General features: G+C 44.9%; 1 protein-coding gene across 8 annotated transcripts in view; it reads left to right on the top strand.

Annotated features, from left to right (window-relative positions):
* The window catches only part of SORCS1 (sortilin related VPS10 domain containing receptor 1), a 1,076,837-nt gene that overhangs the window by 814,449 nt on the left and 249,348 nt on the right, over positions 1-13,040 (top strand). For all 8 annotated transcript variants that reach the window (XM_089660690.1, XM_089660686.1, XM_089660688.1 and 5 more), the window contains exons 11-13: positions 1,932-2,034; positions 6,562-6,638; positions 10,478-10,569. In XM_089660690.1, coding sequence (XP_089516816.1) covers positions 1,932-2,034; positions 6,562-6,638; positions 10,478-10,569 — 272 coding nt within the window. The remainder of the gene's footprint in view (positions 1-1,931; positions 2,035-6,561; positions 6,639-10,477; positions 10,570-13,040) is intronic.

Raw genomic sequence — 13,040 nt, 5'->3', positions numbered from 1 at the left:
TCAGTGGGAGGAATAGTGCCCCATCATTGGTATTAGTGGGAGGAATAATGCCTCATCATTGGTATCAGTGGAAGGAATAGTGCCCCATCATTGGTATCAGTGGGAGGAATAGTGCCCCATCATTGGTATTAGTGGGAGGAATAGTGCCCCATCATTGGTGTCAGTGGGAGGAATAGTGCCCCATCATTGGTATTAGTGGAAGGAATAGTGTCTCATCATTGGTGTCAGTGGGAGGAATAGTGCCCCATCATTGGTATTAGTGGGAGGAATAGTGCCCCATCATTGGTGTCAGTAGGAGGAATAGTGCCCTATCATTAATGTCAGTGGGAGGAATAGTGCTCCATCATTGGTATCAGTGGGAGGAATAGTGCCCCATCATTGGTGTCAGTGGGAGGAATAGTGCCCCATCATTGGTATCAGTGGGAGGAATAGTGCCACATCACTGGTATTAGTGGGAGGAATAGTGCCCCATCATTGGTGTCAGTGGGAGGAATAGTGCCCCATCATTGGTGTCAGTGGGAGGAATAGTGCCCCATCATTGGTATCAGTGGGAGGAATAGTGCCCCATCATTGGTATTAGTGGAAGGAATAGTGCCCCATCATTGGTGTCAGTGGGAGGAATAGTGCCCCATCATTGGTATTAGTGGGAGGAATAGTGCCCCATCATTGGTGTCAGTGGGAGGAATAGTGCCCCATCATTGGTATTAGTGGGAGGAATAGTGCCCCATCATTGGTGTCAGTGGGAGGAATAGTGCCCCATCATTGGTATCAGTGGGAGGAATAGTGCCCCATCATTGGTATCAGTGGGAGGAATAGTGTCCCATCATTGGTATCAGTGGGAGGAATAGTGTCCCATCATTGGTGTCAGTGGGAGGAATAGTGCCCCATCATTGGTGTCAGTGGGAGGAATAGTGTCCCATCATTGGTATCAGTGGGAGGTATAGTGTTCCATCATTGGTGTCAGTGGGAGGAATAGTGCCCCATCATTGGTATTAGTGGGAGGAATAGTGCCCCATCATTGGTATTAGTGGGAGGAATAGTGCCCCATCATTGGTATCAGTGGGAGGAATAGTGCCCCATCATTGGTATCAGTGGGAGGAATAGTGCCCCATCATTGGTATCAGTGAGAGGAATAGTGCCCCATCATTGGTATCAGTGAGAGGAATAGTGCCCCATCATTGGTATCAGTGAGAGGAATAGTGCCCCATCATTGGTATCAGTGGGAGGAATAGTGCCCCATCGTTGGTATCAGTGGGAGGAATAGTGCCCCATCATTGGTGTCAGTGGGAGGAATAGTGCCCCATCATTGGTATCAGTGGGAGGAATAGTGCCCCATCATTGGTATCAGTGGGAGAAATAGTGCCCCATCATTGGTATCAGTGGGAGGAATAGTGCTCCATCATTGGTATCAGTGGGAGGAATAGTGTCCCATCGGTGCTGTCAGTCAGAAGATCAATGCCCTATTGTTGGTTTCAGTGGCAGGAATAATGCCTCAAGGGCTTGATAAAGGCAAGCAAAGGGCCATATCTGGCCCCCCGGGCTGCAGTTTGGAGACCGCTGCCCTAGATTATCCCTTTTTAGACCAAATGTAGCATTTTTCTGAACATGTGACCCTATCAGACAGAACCCCATATAGGAAAACTGTGTAACAGATATGATTCTGCGTGTATTGTAGGCTACAGTATTTCTGCTGTTGCATCCAACTCTTTATAACATTGGATCACTCTGAAAATAATTTCTTTGAGGTCTCAGATGTCTAGACCTTCACCAGATTCCAGCACTACACCATTTCTGGTCCCAGGATCATTTAGAAAAATAACAGCCACCATTACCTGAAATCTGCCGTCAAGTTACTGCACAGCGTATGGTGAAGTAATACAGCTTGGTTTCCCACCACCCACATCCATTATTGTCTTGTTTTTCCCTTTCAGCCGTATTGCTCCTTACATCTACATCTGAAGGTATCTGAAAATCCATACACAACCGGAAACATCGCCAGCCGAGATACAGCGCCCGGTATCATCGTGGCTTCAGGTACTTGTACACATGTAATTACACAACACAGCGTGGATATAATGAGGGGAACAAACCCCCCCACTGTTTGCCTCACAGCCTGTTCAGATAAAAAATATGGAAACTTGTAAACCTCGAGAGGTACGAATCACATTTTTAGATAAGTAAAAGCTTTGTGAGATACTTAAAATAAAGGGATTGAGGCAAGGTAATCTATTTTCCAGTGCAGTCGGCAATACCAAAGCCTGTTACTACCCAACCTTCATCAGGCCATGATGCTCCATGATGAAATTTCAGATGACACATATTTTATTGAAATGTTATTTGATTCAAAGAGGAAGAAAAACTATCGGTTGTTTTTAGAGGTCCGTACCAGACCCTTAATCCAAGCATGCTGCCTGGCTGGCCAAGAAAGGATGAGCAGTCCCAATTCCCTCCTGAACCATATCAAGCCACATGCCTTCATCATAGGCAAAGCACATTGCCCCCATTTTGATGAGGACAAGATCCTCTTGCTTATAACTCTGGCTGGTGGTTGTGGGGGTCTGCGGGTGGGATAATTGGATAAGGGACCCCCCAGATATATCACCCCTCCTGTAAAAGGAAGAGGAGGGCTCTCAGATATAAACAGTAGTACTGTTTACATTCATGATTGGTGTGGATGGCTATCTGATCAGCCCCTTAGCACTTTTGCCTATGATCTGCCTATGATCTGTCCAACACAGCGTGGATATAATGAGGGTAACGGAAATATGGAAACATGCAAACCTCAGGAGATATGAAACCGCACCTGGCCCCCATGTTGATGAGAACAAGGGCCTCTTCAGCACAACCCTGGCCCTATGGTTGTGGGGGTCTACCAGTGGGGGGCTTATCAGAAACTGGAAGCCCATTTATAATCATAAGGGACCCCCAGATATATCACTTCTGCTGTAAATGGAAGAGGAGGGCTCTCAGATATAAACAGTAGTACTGTTTACATTCATGATTGGTGTGGTTGGCCATCTGATCAGCCCCTTAGCACTTTTGGCTATGATCTGCCTATGATCTGTCCAGCGCAGCGTGGATATAATGAGGGTAAGGGACCCCCCCCCCCCAAAGATCCTCTTCCCCACAACCCTGGTCCAAAGGATGTGGGGGTCTGCCAGTGGGGGGTTTATCAGAAACTGGAAGCCCCTTGTGAGAAGGGACCCCCAGATATATCACCCCTCCTGCAAAAGGAAGAGGAGGGCTCTCAGATATAAACAGTAGTACTGTTTACACTCATGATTGGTGTGGTTGGCCATCTGATCAGCCCCTTAGCACTTTGCCTATGATCTGTCCAACACAGCGTGGATATAATGAGGGTAGTGGACCCCCCACCACTGTTTGCCTTGCAACCTGTTAAGATAAAATATATGGAGACATGCAAACCTCGAGAGGTATGAAACAGAACTTGGCCCCCATGTTGATGAGAACAAGGGCCTCTTCCCCGCAACCCTTACTGGGTGGTTGTGGGGGTCTACCAGCGGGGGGATTATCAGAAACTGGAAGCCCCTTATAAGAATAAGGGACCCCCAGATATATCATCCCTCCTTTAAGAGGAAGAGGTGGGTTCTCGGATGTATGATCTGTCCAACATAGCGTGGATATAATGAGGGTAACGGACCCCCCCCCCCTCCAAGGGCCTCTTCCCCACAACCCTGGCCCAATGGATGTGGGGTTCTACCAGTGGGGGGTTTATCAGAAACTGAAAGCCACTTATAATGATAAGGGACCCCCAGATATATCACCCATCCTGTAAGAAAAAAGAGGAGGGTTCTCAAGTGTAAACAGGTGTTCTGTTTACATTCATGATTGCTGTGATTGGCCATCTGATCAGCCTTTAGCATTTTGCCTATGATCTATCCAGCGCAGCAGGGATATAATGAGGGTAAGGGATCCCCCGCCCCAAAGATCCTCTTCCCCACAACCCTGGTCCGAAGGATGTGGGAGTCTGCCAGTGGGGGGTTTATCAGAAACTGGAAGCCCCTTATGATAAGGGACCCCCAGATATATCACCCCTCCTGTAAGAGGAAGAGGAGGGTTCTCAGATGTAAACAGTTGTTCTGTTTACATTCATGATTGCTGTGATTGGTCATCTGATCAGCCCTTAGCATTTTGCCTATGATCTGTCCAGCACAGCATGGATATAATGAGGGTAAGGGACCCCCCACTATTTGCCTTGCAGCCTGTTTAGATATAAAATACGGAAACTTGCAAACCTTGTAAGGTATGAATCAGCACCTGGCCTCCATATTGATGAGAACAGGCCTCTTTCCCACAACGCTGGCCCTGCTGGCTACAGATTTCAATCACCAGGTCCTGGCCAGAGATTCCCTGCCAGCACCCGGCGATCATCGGGGAAAGCTGACGATCGCCATCAACACAGGTCTCTCTCCTGCTAGCAGGGATATGCTGCTGTGTATTCCTCTGCATAGCAGAGAAATACACAGCAGCATGTTTCCCTAGTAAAACACACACAGCATATGATGTTAAACAGCACACAGCCTTTGATCACCCCAGATGTTAACCCCTTCCTGCCCAGTGCCATTAGTACAGTATCAGTGCTTTTATTAGTACTGATCACTGTATTGGTGTCACTGGGGATGTCAGTGGCTGTTGTTCAGTTCCCCCCCAGTGTCAGAATGCCCACCGCAGTCCTACTATAAGATGCTGATCGCCATAATTACTAGTATGAAAAAAAAAAATCCCAGTATATATACCGCCATTTGTAGATGCTATAACTTTCATGTAAACCAATTAATTTACACATATTGGGATTTTTTTTAGCAAAGACATGGAGCAGAATACATTTTGGCCTAAATTTATGACAAAATTAGACTTTTATAATTTTTTTACTGAATATGCTTTATAGCAAAAAGTCAAAAATTTGTTTTTTTTTTCCAAAGTTGTCGGTCTTTTTTTGTTTATAGCGCGGCATATAAAAAAACACACAGGTGATCAAATACCACTGAAAGAAAGCTCGATTTGTGGGAAAAAAATCATAAATTTTGTTTGAGTGCAGCACTGCATGACCGCACAATTGCCAGTTGAAATAGCGTAGTGCCATATCGCAAAAAATGGCCTGGTCAGAAAGGTGGGTAAATCCTCTAGCGGGTAAGTGGCAGAAGTGTCCCTAGGGTTGGTGTCACCCGATGTGGTAACACTTGGCGACACCCCCTCTGACGATCCCCGCAGAAAGGATGGGATCTGCGGATTGAGCGTAATGGATCGGATTCCGATCTATTATGGTCAATTCGTAGATCCGATCCATTCTGCGGGGATCGTCAGCTTTCTGTACAACTTAGCTTTTCTTGGAGCGGGTCCGGTGTCACCCTGTATAGGTTGCATGCCGACTATCCCCACAGGATGGATCAGATCCATCCTGCGGGGATTGTCGGCTTGCTTTACAACGTACCTTTTTGTGGAGTGGGTCCGGTGTCACCCAGTGGTGAATTTAGGTTTTGTGCTGCCCTAGGCAACACAAAAATCGTCTGCCCCCACGGACACTGACCAACACCAACACCCCCCTTCCCACTTCTGTGGAGAGAGCCTGACATTGACCCTCGGTGATAGAGAGAAAGACACCCATCTCCACAGCTCCGGACATCCCCAAGAATGAGAGTCAGGCTCACCATCAAGCAGCCTGCAGCCGCTTTCTCGGGTCCCACCTGGTTCCCATGGCACGCGCGTCCCTTCTTCTGGGGGGAGGTGCTGCCCCCCCGAAAAAATGCCACCCTAGGCAAGTGCCTTGTTTGCCTTATGGTAAATACGCCCCTGGTGTCACCCCGTGTGGTTGGTGTCACCAGGTGCGGGCCGCACTCCCCGCACCTGCCTCGGGACACCACTGGTAAGTGGTTAAATAAAAGAACCTACACTACACCAGATGCCCTGTAATAAAACACCCTCTAAGTGAGGGGTATTGAACTCATGGAGGTCCAGTCAGTAAAATCTTCCAGCAGAGGTCCAAATCTCTTGTCTGTGCTATGGATGCAAGCCACCATTTAGTAATAAAAAAGTAGATTTTCTTCTTTTCAAGCAAACTTTCTCTGAACAGCTCAACTGAAATTGATAGTTTCTGCTTCTGTGAAATTTTACCATTGGGGAAATAAAATTTGTGCCCGAATCAATAAAATTCACGAGAAAATAAAGCTTTAGGCCAGATTAAAATTTAGCATTGTGGTAGTGCACTAAACACATTATCGGGGCGGACTGACAACTCATGGGGCCCCCAGGCAATAGGGGATCATGGGGCCCCTGTGTCCTTGCCGAAACTCAAAAAAGCCTATGAAAAAGGTACCAGGGGCATCTCATGGGGCCCCTTACTGTGCAGTGCCCGAGTTTCCAAATGGTCAGTCCGCCCCTGATAGTGTATAAATATATTTACATGTCATATAATAATAATAATAATTAAGTGATGATTGCAGAATAATGAAAATAATCCTTTCCATTCTTTTTTTTATTTTTCATCACAGTCCATCCAGTGCTTTAGTAAACATCCTTCTCTTTCTCTGCCCTCTACCACAGGGAATATCGGCTCGGAGCTCACAGAAAATGAGATCAGCATGTTCATTTCCTCCGACGCGGGCAATACATGGAGACAGGTAGCGCTAATGGTGACATATGTCAAAGCTTTCTTGACTGTTGACCCCGTGAGTGACAGGGACCCCAGACGGATGTCTGGGAGAGATCCAGGGACGGGTCCGGCAAACCAGCACTGCATTCACAAACGGCAAAACCTGATGAAGATCTATCATAACCGGGAAACATGAAAATCCCAGGGAACTTGCTCAATTTATTTGCTGAAATGAAATATTTAGATCTGACGCTGGAGAAATCCTGCGATGGGAGTTGGTCACATGCACTTAGCCCTCATGCACTCGGGATGTTTTTACAGCGGCTGTTTTTGGCTTTTGACAGTTTTTTCTACAGCCAGTAAACCTCCCAGCATGTAATCCTATGTGTCCGTGCACCCATAGAACGTAATCAGCGTTTTTTGGCTGGGACAATTTTTGAAAAACGCGTTAAAATGCAGTAAAATGCCTGACTTTTTTTTACGAAAAAAAAAATTTTTGGTTCAAAAAAACCTCTAAAAAAAGGCAAAACACTGCAAAACTCCGCTAACAGCGAATGCAAAAATGCTAAAAAAAAAAAGTGCTGAAAAACGTGACTTCACACAGCTGATGTTTTTTGGCTGGGATGTTTTTTCTAAAAAGATAGATGAATACATTTTGGCCAAGATTTATGAAGAAAGATTATTTATTTACAAAATTTTATAAGAAAAACACTTTTTTTTCAAAATGTTTGGACTTTTTCATTTATATAGCGAAAAAAAAAACTCCCAGTGGTGAATAAATACCACCAAATAAAGTTTTATCTGTCTCAAAAAAATGCTAAAAAATTAATACGGGTACAGTGTTGCATGACCGCGCAATTGTCATGCAAAGTGTGATAGCACTCCGCAGATCCGATCCATCTTGTGGGGATCATTGGTTTGCTTTAAAAAAACGTACCTTTTCGTGGAGAGATCAGTTAACCCTGTATAGGTTGCAAGCCGATGATCCCCGCAGGATGGATCGGATCTGCGGATTGGGGAGGATAATGGATCGGACTCCGATCCATTATGCTAAATCCACAGATCCGATCCATCCTGCGGGGATCGTCGAAAGGGGTGTCACCAAGTGTTCTGGCAGCAGGTGACACCAACCCTAGGGACACCCCTGCAACTACCCATATGTCCTGAGTTCAAAGAGCTTGCGGGTGCCCGATTCACAGTTGCTCGGCTGTATACAATACTTGGTTGAAAAGATCTGCACAACCGTTGCTGCTCTTAATATCTTGCATTTCTCCAAAAGCCACAATGTGCATATTAAAAATGCAGAAATCCGTAATTTGTACACTGTGGCTTCTGAAGAAATGCAAGATTTTAACCACTTCAATACTGAGCACTTTTACCCCCTTCCTGCCCAGGTCAATTTTCAGCTTTCAGCGCTATCACACTTTGAATGCTAATTGCGCGGTCATGCAACACTGTACCCATATGAACTCTTTATCATTTTTTTCACACAAATATAGCTTTGTTTTGGTGGTATTTAATCTCCAAGGAGTTTTTTTTTATTTTTGCTAAATAAACAAAAAAAGTAATGTATTTTTCTTTGTTTCTGTTATTTATTTGCAAAATTGTATTTCTTCATAAATTTAAGTCAAAATGAACTTTATTTGGTGAAAATAACCCAATTCAGTGTACATTCTTTAGACTGTAGGAAAGTTATAGAGTCTGCAAACTATGGTCTACACTGCAGTATATATCTGAAAATCGATCAATCCTGATGTACTAATGGCCAGGGGCGGACTGACAACTCATGGGGCCCCCGGGCAATAGGGGATCATGTGGCCCCTGTGTCCTTGCCCAAACTCAAAAAAGCCTATGAAAAAGGTACCAGGGGCATCTCATGGGGCCCCCTACTGACCCCGGGCCCTCGGGCAGTGCCCGAGTTTCCAAATGGTCAGCCCGCCCCTGCTAACGGCCGATTTAATTTCTGGAGGCCCGAAAATGCCAGGACAGTACAAATCTCCCCCAAATTACACCTTTTTGGAAAGTAGACAGTTTGAGGTATTTAGTAAAAGGCATGGGTAGTTTATTGAAGTTGTAATTTTTTGTCACAGGTTTTTGGAAAATGAGGAAACTAAAAAAAAAAAAGTCACAATTTATTTTTTTTTTCACATATTGTCACCAGACCAGACCAGTGTTATAATATATCTGATGTGGCGATGATCAGAGACACTGACTGGTGACAGTGAAAAAAAAATGTAAACATTTTATTTATTAGTTTTATTTTTATTAAAAACAAAAATTATATTTTTTATGATTTATTTTATTTAACACACTGTGACCAGAGCAATACAGTGTTACCATAGTAACACTGTAATACTCTGGGGGAAGTGAGCAGGATGTTTTTTTTTTTTCTTTTACACATTATGATTGCTTATACCAATGAATTTAATTGATGTAAGAAACCATTTTTACTGAATTATAATGATTCATTCAGTGTCTTTTGTTGTGACTAGCCGTGATTGGCCAAAGCTAATCACATGGTACAGATGGGCTGAGATTGGCCCGGTCTGTACCATGTGATCACTGTGACCAATCACAGTTAATAAAACACAATTGTATACAATGGATGGCATGAAAGGAAGCCATCCATTGTTTACAGTTGTGATGTGATCTTCTGGGATCGGTCACAGCGATCACATGACACTGGCAGTAGGCCAGTCTAATGATTACTCATTGGCTGTGTCTGGTGGATGCAGCCGGTGACAGTTTGCACCACTGCGCTGGCGCGCAACCACGTGAGCGGAACCTTCTGAGAGGTCGTCATATGACACCCACTCAGAAGGAGGAACATCCCGCCTGGCTTATAGCAGATTGTGTTAAGAGCAGCAATGGTTGTGCAGATCTTTTCAACCAAGTTTTAGACTTTAGGTGGGTGGCTGGAGATTGGTAAAACCGTGGGTGATGGCCTGTTTTTACTTCCTCCTGGCTGCCTGTGAAAGAGACCTGAAACTGATACCAAAGGGCTGCAAAGCCCAGGTAGGTCCTGGGACGGTCACCCTTCACACCTTCACAGGTTTGAGGGCCATTGTATAGCACTGGTCACTTTGGGGCAGGAATGTGGACGGAATTAGGCCTCCTCTCTCACGCAGCACATTGCATGTTCATTGAGAATCCTGTGCTAACTCACTCATAGATGACCAGGTTTTGGGTCAGGGTTTCATACGTAGCAGAGAAGCTACCTTGTGAGCCATTGAAAGTTGTTCCTTGAGCCAAGCAGAAAAAAAATAATAATTTGTTTTTTGCCAAAATCACTAAATTCTACAGAAATGACAAAAATTCCACCAAAATTTCAGTAAAGCAAAATTTGCTAATTTGGCCCACCCCTGGATCTTAGCTACAAGTCTGTTCAAGGCAACGCATTGAAGGAAGGGGATTGGGATGACAGCCAGACAACTAGCATTTGTAGACCAGGAACACAACTTACATGTTTCTTTCAGGAAAGATTTCTTTGAAAACAGTTTATTTCCCGTTGGTGAGAACATTGCAGAGATCACAGCGTTCTCTGCCATCCTCTTGCCGCTGTTCAGCTGTACCGTCGTGCATTTCAGATCGTAATTAGCAGACAAAAGAGCTCTGAGGCCCCAGTCCTCCACCCCGGTTTCAGAGTTAAAAAGAGATTGCTGATCGTTTTTCATGTAAAATTGGGGCTCTAGCCGCAGGCTTTTCAGTATCCCGTCTCCAAGTTCCTTCTGTCTCCTGAAATCACAGGAGCAGTGGAAAGCACAGATGAGACATTTCCACTTTGAACTGTCTGGAGGACCGGGTTGTGTTTGATGGCAGCGCTTGTTTTCCTCTCATATCATTCCTAAAGCAGGTTGTATGTTTCAGATCTTTGAAGAGGAGCACAGTGTCTTATACCTGGATCAAGGCGGAGTCCTGGTGGCTATGAAGCACACGTCGCTGCCAATCCGGCATTTATGGTAATGACTGCAAAGGCTTAAATAAATTCATGGGGTCATTAAACGCAATTCCGGGAGTGAAAAACAAAAACACTATTTAACCCAGTTACATATTTTTAAGAAAGCAAGCTTATAAGTAGATCTACTCCAGGTCAATAAATTCTCATATAAGCTTTAGCATGTCAATGTAACCCTAAAAGTCACATTTAACTTTTTTAATTATTCACCGGTATGACAGTTACAAAGCCTCAGGCACATTAGTCACGTGACGTGGATTGAAAGCACATGTACTACTCACTCCCATACGAGCCCACTGTTTATAGGTCCCTAGGTTCTCGGCAACTTGAGGACTCTAATCTTCATCCTAAGAGTCCAAGCACAGTCCTTGCCTGCAGCAAATATTGGGCTGAGCCATACCAGGACACCATGAACAATGTCCCCTTTGAGCAATACTGACCCTAGCACAAGAGGGTTGGCAGCAGCACACAGTCTCAAGGATCTCTCACACCAGTCTGTACTCACTAATCTCCTTGGATAATTGGAAGCCTCCTTTCAATATCTTCCAGACACTTCTCCAGTGATACCAGACTAGGTCCTCTGACCTTACCAGGACACCATGAACAATGTCCCCTTTGAGCAACACTGACTCTAGCACAAGAGGGATAACAGCAGCACACAGTCTCAAGGATCTCTCACACCAGTCTGTACTCACTAATCTCCTTGGATAATTGGAAGCCTCCTTTCAATATCTTCCAGACACTTCTCCAGTGATACCAGACTAGGTCCTCTGACCTTACCAGGACACCATGAACAATGTCCCCTTTGAACAACACTGACTCTAGCACAAGAGGGATGGCAGCAGCACACAGTCTCAAGGATCTCTCACACCAGTCTGTACTCACTAATCTCATTGGATAATTGGATGCCTCCTTTCAATATCTTCCAGACACTTCTCCAGTGATACCAGACTAGGTCCTCTGACCTTACCAGGACACCATGAACAATGTCCCCTTTGAGCAACACTGACTCTAGCACAAGAGGGATGGCAGCAGCACACAGTCTCAAGGATCTCTCACACCAGTCTGTACTCACTAATCTCATTGGATAATTGGATGCCTCCTTTCAATATCTTCAAGACACTTCTCCAGTGATACCAGACTTGATCCCCAGACTAAAAGTCACTAAATCATCTCCAGCAACTTTTAGCAGAATAGGTCCCCCAGGTAGCTCAGTTGGGACCCTTATGAACAGCACACACATGAAAGTCCTGCATGAAAGGGCAGCAGCCCTCCAGACCATGATCTCCTCCTCCTAGGACAAAACACTTCTATTCCAAGCCCCATGCTGTATATGCTCTCTCCCAGCCCCCATCTGGGCACCTCTCCCCAGGGATTGGTCAGGGCAGCATAAATATTCAGCTGCTGATTTGACTCTCCCAGCCCACTGTCTTCCAGAACTCTTCTAGACAGACAGGGAAGCAGTCAACCCTGCACCAGTGAAACACAGAACAGATGAGAATAACCACATGCAGTTTAGCTGATTACAAGTGAGCAGCAACTAAATTTACCTAACCTAGCACCTATCTAGGAGGGCGCTACACACAAATGAAAAACACTGTCACAGGAATAACAGTGGGATTATCCAATGCACAACTCAACCAAGAGAAGTAAAGAGACCCTAGATATACAGAGTAGCCTAGAAGAGTTGAAGATAAGTTTGGTTAAAGAAGAGTCAGAATGGGGGGGTAGGTAAGAGGGAAAGGGGGGTAGGTGAGTTGGGTAAAAGGGAAGGGTTGGGAGGTAAGAGGGAAGGGCAGGATACTGACTGGAGTGGTTTCCTGAAAACTATTAGTTTCTGCCCAAATATGCAAATATTTTAGAGATCTAGAAGGTGACAATCTAAGCTGTTTGGTAGAAAATCCCAAGGATTAAGCCATTCATGACACAAAGGAGGTGGTGGACTTTAGGTGGAGACATCATAGATTCAGCTATACTGTTAATGGTTTGAATAACATGCCTGGCATAGCATTCATAGGTTTGTGGCCAAATTCTTTAACTACCGTTTTTTTTTATGGCTGTCAAAACGTGGATCATGAACTTGGACATCCCATGTGTTTTTAAATTTAAAAGTGCTCCACATGGCACCATAGGCTGTGTTTTTTAGAAAAGGATATGAAGCATTCTGTAGACCTGTATCCACAATCTCAGTGCTACAGACAGAGCATGACCACCACTTTTGGTAGAAGGTGCCCAGCTCTGAACAACCACGAAAGAAAGCAGATGGGTGACATGGAATTGCATGGGGCAATCGTTTAGGTGCCATGTACCATTAGAGTAATACTTTATAGTTAGTCTATAATGGCTAATGCATTATGTGAGCACAATTTAGTTATATTCCAGATCTAAACTCAATCATCTCATCCTAACTTGATACCTCTGTCTTGCTCCCATTTGCCCATGTGTAACCATGTGGTGTGGTGTAACCTGGGAAAC

This window comes from Staurois parvus, unplaced genomic scaffold (assembly GCF_062004578.1).
Source record: "Staurois parvus isolate SC_StPar_1 unplaced genomic scaffold, SC_StPar_1.0 ptg001263l, whole genome shotgun sequence".
NCBI lineage: Eukaryota > Metazoa > Chordata > Amphibia > Anura > Ranidae > Staurois > Staurois parvus.
This window is presented reverse-complemented; position numbering and strand designations above follow the sequence as displayed.